Source organism: Aquarana catesbeiana, linkage group LG11 (genome assembly GCF_042186555.1).
Source record: "Aquarana catesbeiana isolate 2022-GZ linkage group LG11, ASM4218655v1, whole genome shotgun sequence".
Taxonomy (NCBI): domain Eukaryota; kingdom Metazoa; phylum Chordata; class Amphibia; order Anura; family Ranidae; genus Aquarana; species Aquarana catesbeiana.
Genome location: NC_133334.1, coordinates 252,004,599 through 252,025,671, shown reverse-complemented (window position 1 = coordinate 252,025,671; position 21,073 = coordinate 252,004,599). Strand labels below are relative to the sequence as shown.

The 21,073-nt window shown below is 44.1% G+C and overlaps 1 protein-coding gene across 2 annotated transcripts in view; it reads left to right on the top strand.

Moving 5' to 3' along the window:
- Positions 1-21,073, top strand: part of ELMO3 (engulfment and cell motility 3) — a 49,618-nt gene that overhangs the window by 7,146 nt on the left and 21,399 nt on the right. Inside the window, exons 7-14 of one of the 2 annotated variants that reach the window (XM_073605581.1) lie at positions 205-301; positions 2,288-2,439; positions 6,560-6,638; positions 8,028-8,078; positions 8,153-8,275; positions 9,596-9,724; positions 10,576-10,680; positions 10,764-10,872. In XM_073605581.1, coding sequence (XP_073461682.1) covers positions 205-301; positions 2,288-2,439; positions 6,560-6,638; positions 8,028-8,078; positions 8,153-8,275; positions 9,596-9,724; positions 10,576-10,680; positions 10,764-10,872 — 845 coding nt within the window. Of the gene's footprint in view, positions 1-204; positions 302-2,287; positions 2,440-6,559; positions 6,639-8,027; positions 8,079-8,152; positions 8,311-9,595; positions 9,725-10,575; positions 10,681-10,763; positions 10,873-21,073 lie in introns of those variants that run through there. The other variant, XM_073605582.1, reaches the window with a different exon arrangement.

The window sequence follows — 21,073 nt, the reverse complement described above, 5'->3', positions numbered from 1 at the left end:
CTGTCATCCGTCGGCTCAGCGGGGATCAACGAAGAGATCCCCGCTGAGCAGCGGATGTTCACGGGGCGGATCATCATGGATCCGCCCCATGTGAAAGGGGCCTTAAGAAATATAATTTAAATCAAATTAAAAAATAATGTGTAGTGGGAAGCATGTGGCACTGACATGTCTCCTGGCTACAACTTCATCTTCTTCTCTTCACAGGGGGGATGTGATGTGCTACACACTGAAGGCCATCGCCGAGCTGATGGAACACGGCTTTGTGTCTTGGGAGACGTTCAGCATAAGTTTCATTCACAAGGTGCGCACAAACAACTGGAAATAATTTAAATATGGGGAACTGCATTTACATTTCATATTTTGCCCTTTGCAGCCAGCATATGACAAGAGCCAATCTGGTACTCTAGGGTTCAGAAATATTTTACTGCTGTGCTGTGAACAGCCCTGAGGGGTCATAGGGTACACACAGCTGAATGATTAGGAGGAGAGGCCGCCTCTCAATCTCTTCTCCTTCTGTACTAGTAGGTACTGTTAGATTTAATGCTGAGATCTCTTATTAGAAAGACTGGCAAACATTGTATATGCACTGAAATATTGAACCATTTTGTGTTAAATAGTTATTTAAAAAAAATTAGATTTGTATACAAATAAGAATGATGACAAAAGCTAACCATATAAGCAGTAATACGCAAACATATCGAAATAATTGACCCCCCTCCTGGTACATGTATTAAAACCTTCATGTATACCATAAACCATTTACCATACCCAAATTTAGGTCACATGATTAATCTGTTCTGCCCAGGGCTACCACCTGGGTTCCGCTCACACGTTCTTCTATCCATGCCAGCTTTAAGATCCTACAGGAGGTTCTTTGAGCTGCAGGCAGTCCCCAGGTTTCTGTTGGTTGTTTTCTTGGGTCTGTTAGCGCTTGTTTGCTGTGTTGCACGCCCCTCAGTTGGACTTCTCTTGGATGTTGTGGATTTGTACTCGCTGTAAAATCCTCTTCTTGGAGTCTATGGAGGGACACACCACTCTGTATTTATGATTGTGCCCTAGGTACTGCTTTGCTACAGAAATGAAGCAGGCTGGTAGTAGGAGGCTGTATCCTGGGCTGGCCTACAGTTTACCAGGGTCCAGTCCATCTATAGAGGGTAATATAACCCAAAAGTTAAAGACTTCCTGTGTCCCTTAATGGAATCCAAGAAAAACGGAAAACTGTATCAAATACTTACCATAATTTTCCTTTCCTGGAACCAATCCATGTCAGCATACTGCCACATGTACCACATGTATTCTGCCATGTTGGCACTAGGAAAAGGAAAATTGTATCAAATACTTACTATAATTTTCCTTTCCTGGAACCAATCCATGGCAGCATACATGTGGTAGTATGCTGCCATGTTGGCGCCAGGAAAAACGTTTTAAGGATGAGTACAAAAACCCTTTTATGCCAGTCATTGGGCAGAGGTTTTAATTGATGAGACAGTTAGAGTACACAACACTCAGTTGTGTGGCCAGACTGCGAAGATGGTAATGGTGGACCGAAAATTGTCCCAGAGCAGCCTAACAGGTGATCCAAATCATGAGCATCTTTGATTTGTGACTTTCCATGGTGATGGTTAAAACTGCTGTGATCTACAAGTTATGGGACTTGCGAATCAATGTGTTCCTACTATGACCTGATTTTCCCATAACCACCCATCAGATTCAGATTTTAAAGGCCAGTCTAATGCCCTGTACACACGATCAGATTTTCTGACAACAAATGTTGGATATGAGCTTGTTGGCTGAAAGTCTGATCGTGTGTATGCTCCATCGAACATTTGCTGTCGGACTTTCCGCCAACAAATGGTGACTAGCAGGTTCTCAAAGTTTCCGCCAACAAAACGTTGTTGTCGGAATTTCCGATTGTGAGTACACAAGTCCGACGCACAAAAGTTCACGCATGCTCGGAATCAAGCAGAAGGAGCCGCACTGGCTATTGAACTTCCTTTTTCTCGGCTCGTCGTACGTCTTGTACGTCACCACGTTCCCACGTTCGTAATTGTTGGCCAACATTTGTGTGACCGTGTGTATGCAAGACAATCGTGTGTACGGGGCATAGTGTTGATTGATGGGAGTAGAATTAACTTTACATCTAAAATCACATAAACTCTATTTGATATGAACCATTTACCTGGAGACACATACAACCTACATGACATTTATGAGCGGTACACTACACTCTATACATAACCAGACTCTAGACTTTGCTCTCAGCTGACATTTGGTTCTTTGTGTCCAGGTGGTGACATTTGTGAACATGAATCTGATGATGGTGGAGATCACACAGCTGGCGCTGGTCATCCTGGAGAACGTGCTGCAGAGTAACACCAAGCTTGGAGCAATGGTCAAACAAGAAGTTCCTTTGGAGCGACTTCTTACTTTACTGCAGCTGTAAGTCAGACTGAAATGTGCATGATACTGCATGGAATGAACATACTGACACTGCATAGAGTGATAGAGCAGAACTATAGCAGAAATACGATATTGTTGGAACACAATAGTTCTGTTCCAGTAACATAATACATTCGTTATATCATAGTTCTTTAATATTAGTAGTAAATCAATTACTGTTATCTGCGTCGAAGAGCCAGAAAGTGAAAGTTATATGAAGAGTTGATCTAGGCGGGCTTCAAGGATGATTACCCTTCATACTAGCTTGGGGATAGGTGGTCAGTGTTGGTGCCTACCAGCTATAGTTCCTGACCTAAGTGTTGGGCTGAGCATCAGATTAGGCTAAAGTGGTATTAAACTCAAAAGCAAACATTTATTATATTACAGCTTACCAATTTTTAGGCGTGGTGGCTGCATTAGTTTTCTTTTTTAGGTTTTCTTTCCTTTATTTTCACCTGGTGATCCAGCCATTAAGTCTGTTTTTCAACAGAACAAGCTCCCCTTCAAATCTATCAGTTAAGAGTGTTGAGACAAACCATTTACCACTGATAGGGGTGCTTACAATGATCTGATTTTATTTATTCCTGTAAAACCTTTATTCCAAAAGGAAAAAAAAAAAACTTGCTGTAACTGCTTGTGTAACTGAAGTGTTATCTGAATTTTAGCGTAAATATGTTAGTGTATCCAAATCTGCTTGTCCATCTAACACTCCCCTTCCCCCGGACTAATAATGCTGCTGTCCAAAGGTGCCTCTGTGCTCCTTCATCCAGAGTGGAGCCACTCTAAGACAGGAGGTGTGTTACTGGTTAAATCATCAGATGAAACAGAAGGGAAAAAGCCAAATAAGAAATACAGTCACCACTAATGCAGTCACCACAAATAATGCTTGGTAAGCTGCAATACAGTATATTACATTTTTGGTTTTAGGTTTGATACCACTTTAAGTATTGGGGTACAGTGAGGGAAAAATGTATTTGATCTCCTGCTGATTTTGTTTGTTTGCCCACTGACAAAGAAATGATCAGTCTATAATTTTAATGGTAGGTTTATTTTAACAGCGCGAGACGGAATAACAACAAAAATATCCAGAAAAACGCATTTCAAAAAAATTATAAATTGATTTGCATTTTAATGAGTGAAATGAGTATTTGATCCCCTATCAATCTGCAAGATTTCTGGCTCCCAGGTGTCTTCTATACAGGTAACAAGCTGAGATTAGGAGCACTCTCTTAAAGGGAGTCTTTTAAGACACCTGACCACAGAAGCAATCAATCAATCAGATTCCAGTCTCTCCACCATGGCCAAGACCAAAGAGCTGTCCAAAGACAGGGACATATCAGGGACAGGATTGTAGACCCACACACAGCTGGAATGAGCTACAAGACCATCACCAAGCAGCTTTGTGAGAGGGTGACAACAGTTGGTGCGATTATTCACAAATGGATTAAACACAAAATAACTGTCAATCTCCCTCGCTCTGGGGCTTTATGCAAGATCTCACCTTGTGGAGTTTCAATGGTCATGAGAACGGTGAGGAATCAGCCCAGAACTACACGAGAGAATCTTGTCAATGATCTCAAGGCAACTGGGACCATAGTCACCAAGAAAACAATTAGTAACACACTACGCCATGAAGGACTGAAATCCTGCTGCAATCTCAAGGTCCCCCTGCTCAAGAAAGCCACGCTCTGTGTGTCCATTCACACATGGAACGTGGCTCAGCCAAACCCCCGCTCTCTCCTCATTGGTTCACTGACTGTGATTGACAATTGAATGGCTGTGTGAGCCAACGATGAGAGAGACCAGGGAGAGTTACTGCTCTCATGCACTTCGCTGGATCAAGATGAGGCTCAGATAAGTATGGGGGGGGGGCTGAGGGGGAGTTGCACCCAGAAGGTTTTTACCTTAAAGGAGTTGTAAAGACAGAAGGTTTTTTATCCTAATGTATTCTATGCATTAAGATAAAAAGCCCCCCCAGCAACCCCTAATACTTACCTGAGCCCCATCTCTGTCCAACAAAGTCCATGAGTCCCTCGGCCATCCAGGACTCTCCCTGCTGATTGGCTGAGACACAGCAGCAGTGCCCTTGGCTCCAGCGGCTGTCAATCAAAGTTAGTTAGCCAATCAGGAAAGAAGGGGTAGGACCGAACAGCAGCTCTGTGTCTGAATGGACACACGGAGCTGCAGCTCGGCTTGGGTGCCCCCATAGCAAGCTGCTTGCTGTGGGGGCACTCGACAGGAGGGAGGGGCCAGGAGCAGAGAAGAGGAGGATCGGGGCTGCCCTGTGCAAAACCAACTGCACAAAGGAGGTAAGTATAACATGTTTTGTTGTTGGTTTTTTTTTTTTTAAACAAGACTTTACAATCACTTTAATGCATTGAAGTGATAATAAACACACACTGTTTAATTTACATTGTCCCTTCTCTTTCTGTTTGTGGATGATGGCACTGTCATTTGTAAATAAAAAAACATCTAAGTACCTTTTTCTTAATCCATATACAGCTGTCACATGACCCAGATCTTTCCCAGCCAGTTTGCAGAGAATCATAAGCAGGAGGAGCTTCTAGTCCTCTGCTGCTGGTCACAAAACAAAAACAGCCTTTGGAATACAGAGTGAAAATAAATAATTAATATCAATAAACTGTTTTAAATCATCATACAGATATATATACTTAAAATCAAATCTCTGTTATTTTTTGGGAATAACATGGTGTGGGTGGATTTCTGCCAGTCACAGGCTGTGTCACTCCCCTCCAGGCTGTGTCTTGGAATAAGAGGGAGGTGAAGCCACCAATAATCTACGTGTAATGTCCCGCCCACATTGTGTTTAGCTGGTTAGTGGGCATGGAGAAGGAGGGAGGGAGTGGGCTGTGTTTTACCACTCTGTATACGCCCACATGTGTGACTCTATAGTCACATGGGCTTCTCGGAGAGAGGAAATGCTCAGTATAGAAACTCGCTGAAAACTGAGCATGTGTAGACTTGCCACCACAGGTGCAAAATCCCTAGCTGAATTGGTGTCAGGGCTGGGCTCAGCCCTTTCTTCTCAGAGCTCTGTGCTCAGCTGTAGGTTAATTGCTAAAGCCTCTTCCTTCCACAGTGACCCACCTGGTCTTCATTTCCTGCACGTCAGCAAGAACTGCCGGTTATATAAACTCCTTGGATCATATGTTCTATGCCTTTGCCAACATATCCGGACTCTCTCTGCTGTGTTTTCCTGTGAAAGACTTTTGCTTGGCTGACTTCCCTTCTGTTTCCTGATCCTGTTTGTTGCACGCAACTTCGCTTATCTCTGGATTCCTGTTTCTCTGGCTTGTTCTGACTACCCGTCTTGGTTACTGAACTCTGGTTATGTTTTGACTGCGTTTGCTCTGTTTATACCATTTTATTAAATAGTGTGATTCTTACTGCTTTTCTGTCTCAGTCTGATTCATGGTTCCTGACAATTGGGGACATGAACAGAAGATGGAGATAGAGAACAGCAGGATCAACCAGGTTTTTTTGCAGAATACAGAAAATTAATCTCATAGTGACTGAGTGAGTATGAACAGCATGTAATACTCCATTTATTGATAGATTTTTTGATGTGGGTTTAGTGACACTTTAAGGTTAAAAACCTTGAGCCTTTAAAATCACTTAGTATTGGGGTATAGAGGTTAGGTGGTTGTCATTGTGGTGTATAGGTTAAGTATTGGGGTATAGAGGTTAGGTGATCAGTGTTGTGATGTATAGTTTACATATTTTTGTAAAAAAGAGATTTGGTTGGTGTTGTGGTGTATAGATTAAGTTTTGGAATATAGAGGTTAGGTGGTCAGTGTCCCAGGCTAAAGATTAAGTACTTGGGCATGGAAGTTATGTGGGTAGTGTTATGGTATATAGGTTAAATATTGGGATATAGAGGTTAGGTAGTCGGTGTTGTGGTATATAGGTTAAGTTTTGGAGTTCAGAGCAAATGAAAGCAAATTAAATATTCTCCAACTACTGTTGTTTAATCTTCTCCCGGAGAACTGAATGACTATGAGCTTCCACTTTCAGCTTGTAGTATGCTATTGTTACTGTTTGGTTTGGGTAAATTTGTGATGTAGTTTGAGTTGGATCCCTAATTGTCCATTTCTTGCAGGCCTAATCAGCCCCTGCAAATTAAGGTGATGGCTCTGATTGTGGCTCTGCTCCAGAAAGCTGGGAATAGGGAGCGAGCGGTAAGAGCACCCATGGGTGATGGCTGAGTGTCTGGGAATATAGAGTGAGTAGTAAGAGAGCACACATGGATGATGGCTGAGTGTCTAAGGATGAGCTCCGGCGTGTTCGCATGCAGCACGTGCCGAACCCGCCAGGAAGTCGGCAATGCGCTGCGCTAATCACAAGCAGTGAGACATTTCCCGATCTCTGCAGCTGCACATCGGGAAATGTCTCACTGCTTGTGATTAGCGCTGTGCAGTGCCGACTTCCTGGCCGGCTCGGCACGTGCAGCATGCGAACACGCCGGAGCTCATCCCTGGTCTGGGAATATAGAGTGAGTAGTAAGAGAGCACATGGATAATGGCTGAGTGTCTGGTAATAGAATGTGAGCGGTAAGAGCGCAAATGGATGATGGTTAGGTGTTTGGGAAATAGAGAGTGAACAGTAAAAGAGTGCATGGATGATGGCTGAGTGTCTGGGAAAAGAGAGTGAGTGGTAAGAGAGCACATGGATGATGCTGAGTATTTGGGAATAGAGATTGAGCCGTAAAAGAGCACACATGGATGAGGGCTAAGTGTCTGGGAAATAGAGATGGAGCACTAATGCCGCGTACACACGAGCGGACTTTTCGACCGGACAGAGTCCGGCAGACAATTCGACTGTGTGTGGGCTTCATCGGACCTGCAGCGGACTTTTTCGGTCAAAAATCTGACGGACTTTAGATTTGGAACATGTTTCAAATCTTTCCGACGGATTTGAGTCCCGACGAAAAGTCCACTCGTCTGTATGCTAGTCCGACGGACAAAAACCAACTCTAGGGCAGCTATTGGCTACTGGCTATCAACTTCCTTATTTTAGTCCAGTCGTACGTCATCACGTACGAATCCGTCAGACTTTGGTGTGATCGTGTGTAGGCAAGTCCGTTCGTTGGGAAAGTCAATCGGAAGACCGTCGGACCAGTCCGGACGAAAAGTCTGTCCGTGTGTATGCTGAATTAAAGAGCACATGGATGGCGGCTGAGTGCCTGGGAAATAGAGATGGAGCACTAAGAGGGCACATGAATAATGGCTGAGTGTCTGGAAATAGAGTGTGAGCGATAAGAGAACACGTGGATGATGGCTGAGTGTCTGGGAATAGAGTGAGTGGTAAGAGAGCACACGGATGATGACTGAGTGTCTGGTAAATAGATATTGAACACTATGAGAGCATATGGATGATGGCTGAGTGTCTGAGAATAGAGCGTGAGCTGTAAGAGAGCACATAGATGATGGCAAATGTCTGGGAAGCCTGGATAAAATGTGTGTGGGGCTTTCTCCTTATATATGTGTGTAGTAATTACGGACAGCAGGAATGGCAGCTGCTATTTACTAGCTGCATATTACAGGTGACCCAACTGTCTTCTCTTCCAGGACATGCTAGACTTTCTGTGGAAAAAGAATATGAGGCAGTTTATCCATAAGGTGAGCGTTATGTTGATTCCTCTTGTACAGGATCCCAAAACATTTCAGTAATCTGTAATATTCTCTCTCTGCAGCACATTATTCATGGCTGGCCTGTCCTGGGAGACGAAATGAGCCATTACCTTTATGTCTTGCAATGTCTAAGTCTAGGCCTGTTAGAAGATCGGATGAAGACTCCAATGGACCCCAATGATGCTGTAAGAAACCCGCAGGGAACAGAATGACCCCAGAGGTTAGGACCCTGGGATGATGTACCTGTGCACTTTGATGTCTCAAATAACTCATATAGCCCTAATAGAGCTATCCAAGTAAAACATAAGCAGTTGTCTTCCATCAGTTTTTTTAACTGTCTTCCAGCAGTCCCAGCTCTCTTTCAGTGCATCCATCTATTTTCCAGAAGTTCTCGGCTGTCTTCCTGCAGCCCCAGCTCTCTTGCAGAAAATTCTTGTGCCTTCTTGAAGTTTCCAGTTGTCATTCATCAGTTCCTAGCTGTATTCCAGCAGCCCCAGCTCTCTTGCAGTGAATCCATCTACCTTGCAGCAGATCCCAGCTCTCTTCCAGCTGTTCCTAGTGGTCTTTCCGCAAATCCTGGCTCTCTTTCAGCACTTCTTAGTTTTCTTTTATCATTTCCCAGCTCCCCTCCAAAAGTTCTTTCACCCCTCAAGCAGTCACAGCTTTCTTCCTATGGATCTATATGTCTCCCAGTTGTTTCCAACTCTCTCCTCCAGCGGCCTCAGCTCTCTTAAAGTGGATCCAACCCTCACACAGTCATTTCCCAGCTGTCCTCAAACAGTTCCCAGCTGTCTTCATGCAGTTTCCAGCTGTATTCCTGCATTTCTAGGTGTCTTGAAGCAGTTCCTAGCACTATTCCTGCTTTTCCTAGCTGTCCTTCAGCAGTCCCAGCACATCTATGTACCTTCCAGAAGTTTCCAGTTGTCTTCCTTCAGCAGCTAGCTGCCTTCTAGCAGTTCCAGCTCCATTGCAGCGAATCAATCTACCTTCCTGCAGATCCCAGCAGTTCTCAGCTTTCTTTTATCATTTCCCAGCTTTCTTTGAGCAGTTCCCACACTCCCTTAGCAGTCCCAGCTTTCCTCCAGAGCAGTCCCAGCTTTCTTCCAGTGGATCCATCTCTCTTCCAGTAGTTGCCAATGTCTCCCCAATGTCCCAGCTCTCTTCCAGTGAACCCATCCATCTTCCAGTAATTTCCAGCTATATTTATGCAATTCCCAGCCATATTTATGCTGTTCCTGGCTGTTTTCCAGTAGTTCCCAGCTCTTATTTAGCAGGTCCCAGCTGTCTTCCCACATTTTCCAGCAGTTCCCTGCTGTCTTCTAGCAGTTCCCACCTCCTATTTAGAAGTTCTAAGCTGTTTTTCCACTGGTCCCAGCTCTCTTCCGTTTCCTATTCATCATGTCCCGATCCAATGCTCCATAGAGGCCAGCTGTCAGGTGCCAGGTATTTTCAAATCCTTTCACTTAATTTGTGTCTTTTGAAACGTCTTAATTTCTCTCCTGCAGGAGCAGCGTCAACAACTCCAGAACCTTCGACTCACAGCTTTTCCAAATGAGGGGGATGAAGATGGTCGCATGACTGTGGACAGACGACATTCGCTTTGTGCCAGGGAATTCCACAAGCTTGGTTTTACAGTAAGTTCTTACATTTCAGATTGAGGGAAACCTTCTAAACTTATTAATCACCAGCAATTACTGACCGTAATTGGGTTGATCAGTGTTTCATCGCTGTAGTTTGCCCAAGTGTGCATTGTGGGAAGGCAAAGGGCATATCACATGTTCCCCTATACCCAGGACACCTAGCACAGAGTGGAGGTAGGGTCAGGTGATTATTCATATGACAGTCTTGTACCGAAGGATGCCTAGCGCAAGGTAGGGGGTCTCAGGTGTATATATGACAGGTGTGTAGCGAATGCCTAGCACAGGGTGTGGGGTCTCAGGTGTATATTTATATGATAGGAGTCTACCGGAGGATGCCTAGCACAGGGTGTAGGGTCTTAGGTGTATATTTATGACAGGTGTGTACTGGAGGATGCCTAGCACAGGGTGGGGGGTCTCAGGTGTATATTTGTATGACAGGTGTGTACTGGAGAATGCCTAGCACAGGATAGAGGTCTTTGGTGTATATTCATATGACAGGTGTGTACTGGCGGATGCTTAGCACAGGATGGGGAGTCTCAGGTGTATATTTGTATGACAGGTGTGTACCGGTGGAAATCAGGGAATCCTTCCTTATATACTAAATGTATTTTTGTAAAACAAAGATTTAATACTCATATTAAAGTGATATAAAATATCAGTTTCAAAACTTATAAACTTAAAACAAAAACGATTCAAACTAAACCACAATTATGGATTGTGCACAGAACCAGAATCCATTCATAATAGGTCTTTCTGTTTGAAATTTGACACAGATAGGATGAGATTCTGATTCTTAGATGTTATAATAATCTGAAATCATTTTATCTTTCTTGAATCTTGTTTAGAACAATGGAAGCCCATGGCAGGACCTTGCTCTCACACCACCGGGACTATTGGCTCTGGAAAATATGGCGTATTTCTCAACACGCTTTCCCAGCGCTTACAACCGGGTGAGTGATTGGCCATATAGGATGAGTGCCATCACTAAAGTCGAATGCAGAACATCTAACATAAACTTCTGTTCTGTCCACAGTTTGTCCTTGAAAACAGCAGCCGGGAGGATAAACATGTGTGCCCCTTCGCTCGGAGCAGCATTCACCTGACTCTCGTCCTGTGTGACATCTTGCGGGTTAGAGAGACAGGTAGCCAAGATCTTCCTCATCACTCTGTCTTTAGTTTTTTAGTCTCCAGTGTTTCTCTTTAAGAAAATCTTTGTAGCACATCTTCCTTTGGAGTAGACAAATGTCTGCAATCAAACATGTACCCCTTAAATCTGTACCTCCAAAGAATAGGTTCACCCCTTAAAGCAGAATTTAACTGTATCTGAGCACCACAAACTGAAAACATTATTGAATTCATTTTTGAATATTCAACGCAAACTCACCCATCCACCCTTGTCTTAATGCTTTAGTTTGTTGAGAAATAGTTCCCCTAACATTTCTAGCCATGGTCATCTTTAGTGAAGGCAGATGATTTATGTTGCATTTACTTCCATATGCTCCTAGTTCAAGCATTCAGGCAGGAGGGTGTGCTTATCTGAAAAAGTCCCTCCTCCCATGAAGACTCCTGGGAGGTATGACATCATTTTGGCCTAGGTCGGAAACCAGGAAGCATCTGAAGAAATAAAAAAAATAAAATAAAATAGGTAAATAGAATATACTGTACCTTCCTATCTATTTACTGTACTAAGGCTAGCAGCATATGGATTAAAATAGTTAATGTTCCTTGAGAGTGTTTAGTTATTCTTTACTGAACAAGTTCATTTAGGCTTATAGGCTTTTACCTCTTTGTGATTTGTGGACTGTAGGTGTAAACTGCCTGTCCAATCAAGCAATATTTAGCTGGAGATATCTTTGTCAGTTGTACCATCTCACAGGAACTGATTATGGGGTGAACAGAGTAGAGGCTGATTGTTGAGGAATCTCAGCTAACTTGGAATATGTTGGTAGCTGATCATCTGATCATAGACCAATAAGAAAAAAGCAGAGCAGGAGCTAAAAGTGGACAGTGGTAGTTAGATGCAGGGTGACAGCTGATCATTGGGGGAATTGTGGGTAAAGGAGGAACAATGGCAAATGATAAACAGAAAAGGAGCACACTCACATAGCCACATCCGTAAATTGAGGGAATGAACAAGGAAAAAAGGTGTACTATAGCAGTAAACCTAGGTCGGACTTTAGAGGCATAGGAAACAAGGAAGAAGTATGAGAATAAACACTATTTATTGAGAAATACACAACATGAATAGAACAATACAGAAAAACTAAAAATCATGTATACTGATACATAGTGTGCAGTGAGCCCTTGTTTATCTACACCTTTCACCGTTAGGCTTCTTCAGGATACAGTCAAGGTTCTACAGATAGCAAATAAAGAGAACGGACCTCACTGTCTGAAAATAGAACATATAGGTTTTCAAATGGTAATATACCACTGTACATTTAAAATATTGATTTTCGTCAACAGGAAATAACCATAATGCAGGTGGATATATACAAGAGAAAAAAAGAAAAAAATAATAGATAGATACATTTAAACAAAAGACCATACCTTGCAGAGAGATATGTCTCAATTATAAGTATCCAGAAACTGGTTCAGAGGGTACCATCCCACTAGAAACAGGTTCTACTACACCACCGTCAGGATCTATGCACAGATAGGTCAGGCCAGCCCAATCTAGTAAACAATGTAAGATGATATAAATATATAACTACCAACACACAGAGTAGGCTCCTTTTAAAGTATGCAAGTATACAGCACCTAATGACAATAATCATATGAGAGGCAAATCATTTTGGATTGGAGGGTATTGAGGAGGTAGAGCAGCTGATCATAGCAGGGAGTCGAGGAGAAGGAGAAGTTGACCATAGAGCTTCGGGAGGCAATGCAGACTTAAAGCTGATCACAGGTGTTGGAAGGAAAGAGAGAAAGACAGAAGAGGAGCTGATCATAGATGAAGGGAAGAGAGATGAGGGAAAGTGGGATTTGTTGTGAATCAGAATCAGGACAGTGTTCTGAGACAAAATAAAGTAGAAAGGACAATGTTGTGGAGAATGGATGCCAGAGAAACACAGGAACACAAAAATGGCGACAAAACAGCAGCCATATAGGGTTTCAGGTTAAGGTACTGCACAAAACATGAGGGAGTAGAATATGGACCTCACTGAATGCAGCAGGCAGTATTGTGGCAAAGGTTTAGGGTGGAGAGCAGTGTGAACACATACAGACATGACCAGGCTATATTGTGGAAAGTGGAGGGAGTCGTGGAGTTAAAGCTTCTCCAGATGGTGTGGAGAGGGCTTCTACTGTGGATACACGGTCGGTGGAGCCATGTTATTAGGTCCTCCTCCCCCAACTGCTCTCCCATAAGCTGCAAAGGTAGCAAACAGGTGTGATCACATGCCGCAGTCACAATGCTTTGCTTCACGCCTGCGAGGAAAATTATCAATCCTGTCACGTCAGACAGTAGAGTTTTTTTGGGTGTGTTATGCACGCCATAGGCTTTCAAGAAAAAAAAAAAGTAGCACCTGCCAACACAACCCATTCAAGCAAATAATGGCATGCTGGAAACTTGCATAGCATGCAGCTGCTTTGCATTGATGTGGCAATTACAGGGATCAATCAGGTTAAATGCCTCTGCAAAAAGATCCAAAAGCAGTTCAGTTTTCAGAGGCACTGCAATTTAGCCGCACATTTAAATGTAGCCTAAGGGAACAGTGTAGTGGTATGTGGACAATGGAGAGAGAGCTGCCACATAGGTATGAGGAGCAGGTGCACTAATATGAACATTGCTGAGGGAATCCTGTATATCCCGGGGATCTGCACATGCAATGGAAGGCCCTAGAAAAGGTCAGATCAGATTGGTGGATCATATATTTTCCTAAAATGTAAACTCTTGGTGACTGAATCCTGTAGCAGTAATAGTGATAGTTATCCTGTCTCTACATAGCAGGAACGAAGGAGGAAGAGCTGATTCTCAAATGTACTTTGAGTAGCTGCTCGGACTGATTGCACAGATTATGATCCAGATACTCACAATAGATAGGATGTAGCCTTGCATGGTGGCAGAATCTTCCAGTGATAAAAGGAAGTTGCAATTCCTTTTTAGTAACATATTGAATTCGTTAAAGGATAGCATGAATAGACATAGTATATAAAGCCCGGTTATTAGACACTTGAAGCACACTTGTTTAATACTGTTATTATAACAAGCAGCTTTCTTAATTGTACATTACGGGACACAGGAAGAGTATTCAGCACCATTGGATTACGTGGCTGCCTTTAGAGTTTAGGAGATTGGACATTGGTAACAAAAGCTGAAATGACAGCTCAGTATAACCTTGCCCACTCCTATCATGTCTCAGTGTTTTGCTAGGGGAACAGACATCTTCTCTCTTCTCTTAGAGAAGCTAATGATTTTTTACTTCTATCAGGACAATTTTTTATCAAGTTTTCTTCAGTTGCTGCAGAGCCACTGGGGTCATTTGGCAAGTTTCTGGATGATCTTTCACACAGCCTTGGAAGCTGTACTTAGAACCTGCCGAGAGGAAGCTGGCCAGCTTGCAATCCTCTAAAGTTTGCAGGGGGTCCTGCAGTGCCTTCTCTATAGGACTGGACACCGGTCTGGGTTTCCTCTCCTCCCCTTCTCATGTACACTCTCATCAATGCCTGGAACTAGGCGAGGTCGCATTGACGTGAAAGTCAACGCTAGGGCAGAACCCCTGCTTAGAGATGAGCCGTACACTGTGTACAGTCGTGTGATGTATAGAGTTCCCCTGTGTGCATTCTGTCTACACACCCTTGCTTGATGTATGTTGCATCTAGGAGGGTTGAGCCCCTACCCTCTGCACTAGTCCAGCGCAACTCTGCCACCTCACTCCTAATGACAGAATGGGGTACTTATTACTCCTTCAGCTCTCTTGTCCCATGCAGCTAATTACTTTGGGTCTCCGTACAGCTTTGATCCCAATTGCTTTTGGGCTAGGGTTACCCGTGGTAACTACTCTCCTGCTCCAACTCTCCTGAGTTAAACATTTATGGTGACCATACTCCTGTACCCCGTGTGGTTTACAGGCCCTGTTTATCTGATATGCCATGTTCTGCCATGCACCCCTTTCAATGACTCAGACCAGGCATTTGGACAGTTCAAAAGACTTTACTGAATGCTTCCAAACATTACAGATTACAATGCAGACTCAGTTCTCCTTACTAACTAAGCTGTGCCAGCCCAGGCATACCTGTACAGGTGTAAGCCCAAATCTGGCAGAGTCCATTAGTGGAGAACCTCTTTAGGGTGGAAGACGGACATTACTCTGGGCTAGTACAGAAAGAGGCAGGGGGTAGGGAATGGCCGCAGTTGGCTGCTCCTGTCGGCCGATATCTCAACCCCCCACAGGGAAAAACAGGGGGGGACTATTTCGGTACTCGATATAACTAAATATTTACTGAGAAAGGGTAAAGAAGGAAGTAGTAGTTTGATAAAAATTCTATTTTAATAGAAAACATTATTAAAAGATTATTACAATGTCACATACAGTTGTAGTTCAAAGCAGAGGCAGTATATACAACCATATGGATTAAACCCAAAATAATGGTGGATACATAGATAGCTTGAATTCTCGACCGGTTTCGCGGTATTCACCGCTTCCTCAGGAGAGCAATATCTATAGTGCAACATAGGATAAATTGTAATAAATACAAACAGATCAAAAAGTGTATGAGAAAGTAATTATTGCAGCAAAGTCATTGAGTAATACATTAAACAGTTACATACAAATTATATACAATAAGGATAAGCTCACCCGTTCAGGAATTCTCTGTGGGTAAGGACTGTTCCCTTTCGTTCTCCCTGTTCCCAGTCAGACTCTTCCTGCATTTTGTACCCTCTTTCCGCAACAAGTTCATCCAATACGGCTTTCTCATGTAACGCCACCTGCAGCATTAACTTAAATCTGTTTATTGCCATATTCATAGTGTTTCCCCTCTGTTGAGGACTAGTACCCCCCAACCTGGTATGGTCTTGCATTTACTGTTAATCCACATTTCCTACAATACTGTAAACTTTATCCCCAGTTTGTTGCTTGTATATCGCTCTTTACCTGTAGGCAAACCCCCTATATTTTTGTGGATGGTAATTCTAATATAAACTTCGATTGCAGTTGCCGCGGTGACCTCCCTCTCCCCGTACATATCAATGGTGCCAGCCCTGGGGGGCTCTCATTGCCAACGTAACAGTGTTTGGTCTCTCCAACTTTGCTATATGATCCCCTGTTATACTGTCCTCCATCCCAGCTCATGCGTCTTCCAACCAATTAACGTTTTAGTGGTGAGTGCCAGCTCTTAATACCTATGTGCAGCTTCTCTCAGTCCGGATCTGTTCCCTACACAGATGGAAGTATTGGGTTTCTTTCTTTCATTGACCTTTCACTGGTCCCTCTCTTCCTTCTACCTCTCCCTCTCACTTCCCTTCCCCCTCTCCCCCCCCCCCCTCCCTTCCCCTCCCTCACTGTTCTCCTCCCCTTCGTCTCTTCCCCTCTCCCCCCCCCCTCCTTTTTCTCCCCCCTCCCTCCCCACTTCTTTCCCTCCCCTTCCCATTCCTCTGCATTTCCCCTTTCTATTACCATCTATTATTCCCTTTTTTTTTTTTTTCTCTTCTGCACACTGTTTTTTTAAGTCTTAGAGCTACATCAGTGGCACCCTTATATTCCACCCTTTTTTTGAATTTTTTTGAATTTTTTTTGAATTTTTTGATTTTTTAATTCAGTGACCTACATGATCCAATTATTCAAAAAATTTATTCACCAGAGGCTGTTTGCTATCCCCTGTGTTCGCCGCAGGGGGAATTACATGGGGCCTTACATACCCACAGAGAATTCCTGAACGGGTGAGCTTATCCTTATTGTATATAATTTGTATGTAACTGTTTAATGTATTACTCAATGACTTTGCTGCAATAATTACTTTCTCATACACTTTTTGATCTGTTTGTATTTATTACAATTTATCCTATGTTGCACTATAGATATTGCTCTCCTGAGGAAGCGGTGAATACCGCGAAACCGGTCGAGAATTCAAGCTATGTATCCACCATTATTTTGGGTTTAATCCATATGGTTGTATATACTGCCTCTGCTTTGAACTACAACTGTATGTGACATTGTAATAATCTTTTAATAATGTTTTCTATTACAATTGAATTTTTATCAAACTACTACTTCCTTCTTTACCCTTTCTCAGTAAATATTTAGTTATATCGAGTACCGAAATAGTCCCCCCCTGTTTTTCCCTGTGGGGGGTTGAGATATCGGCCGACAGGAGCAGCCAACTGCGGCCGTTCCTCTAATTTAGGCGCCCTTTCCTATAGTATTACTCTGGGCTACATCTCCTGTGATCCGGACCTCCTTGCTTCCCATGCGGGCCCATACTCCTGTCAAGCCCGGCCTTCCCCCTATTTATATGTAAGGGAGAGGGGCAGAACCCAAAATGCCTGGGGAACCAGCAGACCCAAAGCTTAACCCTTCCTTGCCTGGGCAGCTAACTCTCGCTTACTAAAAGCACACTTACTTAGTAGGAACCTGCCTACAAACAGCTTGGATCACTGTTCCCTGCCAGAGTTGAAACATTACTCTAAGTCATCCTTAACCCTTTCTGGAATTAATCCTAACTCTGTATTATTTAGGGAGACATTCTCAGCTTTTGCGTCTGGGTTTATGGGCAAAATTTCAGCCATGGTAGTGGTTACAAGTGTGCTTCCAAGCCTTTTCCTCCAGAGTCCGTCTCTGACTTCCTTGAGGCTACAGTTGCTTCTACAGAGTCTAGTGAGAATGATTACTGATGGACTTAGTACACAACAAGTCGTAGTTGCAGACATTACTTGAAATTTTAGGATACGATCATGGTCCATATTGACACAGTCCACCCATGCCTAGATTTAGAGCTGCCTGTGTCAGCCACACTTAAGCTGAATAGCCTGTTGCCTCTAAATTGCACTCAATCTGTTAAGACCCTTCCAGTGCAATCCCTAGTGCATTGGGTCCTGTATAGTGGTTGGCCTAATCCAACCACAACCAGGTCTTTGCTTCTCCCAAGCATTTTGCCAGTAATACCTTGCAGGAGAAGGAATTCTAAAAAAAGTTGTCTGTCCCCATTGTGACCTAAGTCATTTCCTGTCTTAGCACGACTCTGACTGCCCCTTTTGAAGATGTCTCCATGTTTAAAGACCCTGTGGTAGAAACGCTAAAAGCCCTTTCTAAGGTCTTATTCTCCCTTGTAAATTCTGCCCTAGAGCCTGTCATTACAACCATGTCCATCTACCGAACTTTAGCTATCTGGTCCAAGTTTATGTCCTGGCATCCTGAATCTATCCTGATGGATCCTGCTGTTCTCCATTCAAGTGGACCACATGCCTGTGGCCCTGCTTTATTGTGTGGGCAGACCATATAAAATAAAAATCCAGAATTTAGTCACTTTTGGTACATATGTGAAGGACCCTTTGACTTGTTGATCTGCAGAGCATCAATTTAAGAAGTGCCTCTTATATATGCCCTTTGATGGGAAACACTTTTTTGGTGAATCCCTGGACAACTTGATTAAGGAAGGCACTGTGGGGAGGAGTAAACTTTTGACCAAGAAAAAGAAGGAAAAGTCTGCCTCTGAGAAACCCTCTGCTCCTGAGGCTTAAAGCATGTTCTTCCATTTCCCCCAAGCCTCCAGGCCCAAGGCAAATAATTCATACATCATGGGACACAGAGTCAGGCTAATATTCATTACCTGCTGGGTTATACTCCAGGTGCATGGACACTGGTAGACCAAAGGAAGTGATCCCCTATATAACCAGTCCCATACAGGAAGTACTTCAGTTTTTTACCAGTGTCTGCAAGGTGGATGGCACGGTTGTTTGAGCTTTCTGAGCTCCAGGGCTCTAGTCCCACAAACGGTTCTTAAATGAATCAGGGGATTGACCGATTGGATCCATTTGACACAGGCTTTATATGCTTAGATAAATGGTACCCGAGCCTCGCAAAGACTCAAGATCCTGTGAGGTTTTGCCTGTAATGCGGCCTCCGGGCGCTGGACCCTGCGTAGTGAAATCCTGGACACCACAGCGCTAAGGCATTCCTGCAGGGTGCTGTACAAGTCCAAGGGAATGGACCCTAAACATGAAAAGGGTACCCAGTCCTTGAAGGTCCTCAAGTGACAGGAACCCGCCGTGATGGGTGAAGTTTGGGCTCTTAGTTTCTAAGCTGCCCTGCGCCTAGACGGGTAAGTGAAACCCCTGTGTTTACTTATTGTGGGGTGTCCCAGTGATTGTAACAATCAGTCAAACTAGCTAGAGGCTGGACACCTGTGTGCGGTGACCATACGGGGGAGTTTTGGGCTAGCTGTGGGCGTTTGCAAAGTGTACCTTTTTTGCTTGTGTCTGGCTGTTTTTTACCTGTATGATGCACACACCGGTCTGCCAATTTCACCTTGGTTCGCCATGGCATATGTGCATTCACAAGAGTGCTGCTGAGCTCAGCAGTTTGTTTGCTGGCAGCCATGGCGCACATGCATTTGCAAAAGCGCTGCTGGACTTAGCAGTTTGTTTGGCGGCCATGGCACACGCGGCTTCGCTGCACATGCGCAGTAGCCTGTATTTGGGCATACTAAGATTCACGCCCGATCGCCAGGACCACGCACGTGAGTGCACATGCACGCACAGAAAGTTCCAGTGCACACCTAGCTTATTTAAGCTGTGTATGCCAAAGCATATGGTGCTTCCAGAAGTCAGCTCTGGGACATACAGCAGGCTCTGAACAGGCACTTGCAGCAGTTTATTCCTTCTTACCCGGGTCACTTGAGTCACCAAGTGTTGGTTGACAGGCTAAAGGTGCTTAGCAGGATTGTTACATAGGGGCTTGGTGAGCCCTATTAAAGGGTCCCCCTTCTGAGGTGTTTTAATACTACACCCAAGTACTCTCTTTTTGTGGCTAGTAAATGTCTTCAAAAAAGAGGAGCGGGACTAACACTATAGGAAAGGGCACTCCTATATCATCAGTAGTTCCTGATGAACCTAGCCTTATCCCTAGTGTTGTATCCCCTGAAGGACTAGAGGCTTCCGGGCTTCTGCGCCTATCTGGTATTGTGCCTACAGTCAACGCTGCTGCTTCACCCAAGGATGAACTGTCCTCAGCTTTAGCCTGGTTAGAGCACAGGATTGCTGGCATGATTGCCCCCATCCCGCAGGGTGGCAAGAAGCTCCCCCTCCCCGGAACCTCCTAGTTTGGAGCAGGAATGGTTTGAGGATAGGGAAGAGCTAAAGGCTCAGGATTCTGTGGATGGCCTGGCAGATGAGTCTGCTTCTGAGCAATCTGGACAGGAAGCTATCCAGTTGATGTCTGCCTCACAGTCACAGAGGCTTTTGAACCTGACTCTGAACGAAATGGTTAGTTCTGCCTTTAAGTTGCCTCTTGCAGAGGTGACTAAGCCCCCCTGGTCCTCTTTGGGATCCCTGAGGCCTCTTCAGGCTGCACAGGCTTTCCTCTTACACCCCCTGTTGGAACAGGCAGTGTATGCTGATTGGGAACATCCTGACAGGATTTTTGTTCCTCCTAAGAGGTTTTCCCTTTTATATCCCATGGATGAAAAGTTTGTCAAAAAATGGAGCATGCTAGCCATAGATGCAGCAGTCTCTTCCTTAAACAAGAACTTAACTTGTCCAGTAGATAACGCACAGGGCTTGAAAGACCATGTTGACAAGAAACTGGAGTCATTATTAAAGGTTTCCTTTTCTTTGGCCAGTTCAACTTTTCAGCCAGCTGTTGCAGCAATTGGTATCTGCCAGTCCGTAAAGGATCAGGTCAAACGGCCTGATAGGCCTAACCAGGAGGATTATTTGCCTGAAGGTAAGACAGATATTCCTCCAGTGCTGTGTTTTGGTGTTGACGCCTTAAAGGATTCAATACAGCAGGTTTCTCTTTTGGCTCTCTTGTCTGTACATATGCGCAGACTTTTGTGGCTTAAGAACTGGTCAGCCGAGCTTCCTTGTAAAAAGTTATTGTCAGGTTTCCCTTTTCATGGGGAACGTTTATTTGGTGATCATTTGGACAAATATATCCAAAAGATTTCTGGAGGGCAGAGTTCTCTACTTCCTGTGAAGAAAAGCACTAGACGTCCCTCGTTTAAAACCTCAGGGACTGCTTCCTCAAATGTCTGCACCAAGGCAGTTCCGCTGCCAACAGGGCGCTAGGGCCATGGGCAAGCCGCAAGGCCAGGGCCAGAAAAAGTCCTGGGTCCAAAATTCTTTTAAACCCAGCACCAATCCCTCCTTTTGAGGGGACGCCCCCACTCCATCGAGTGGGTGTG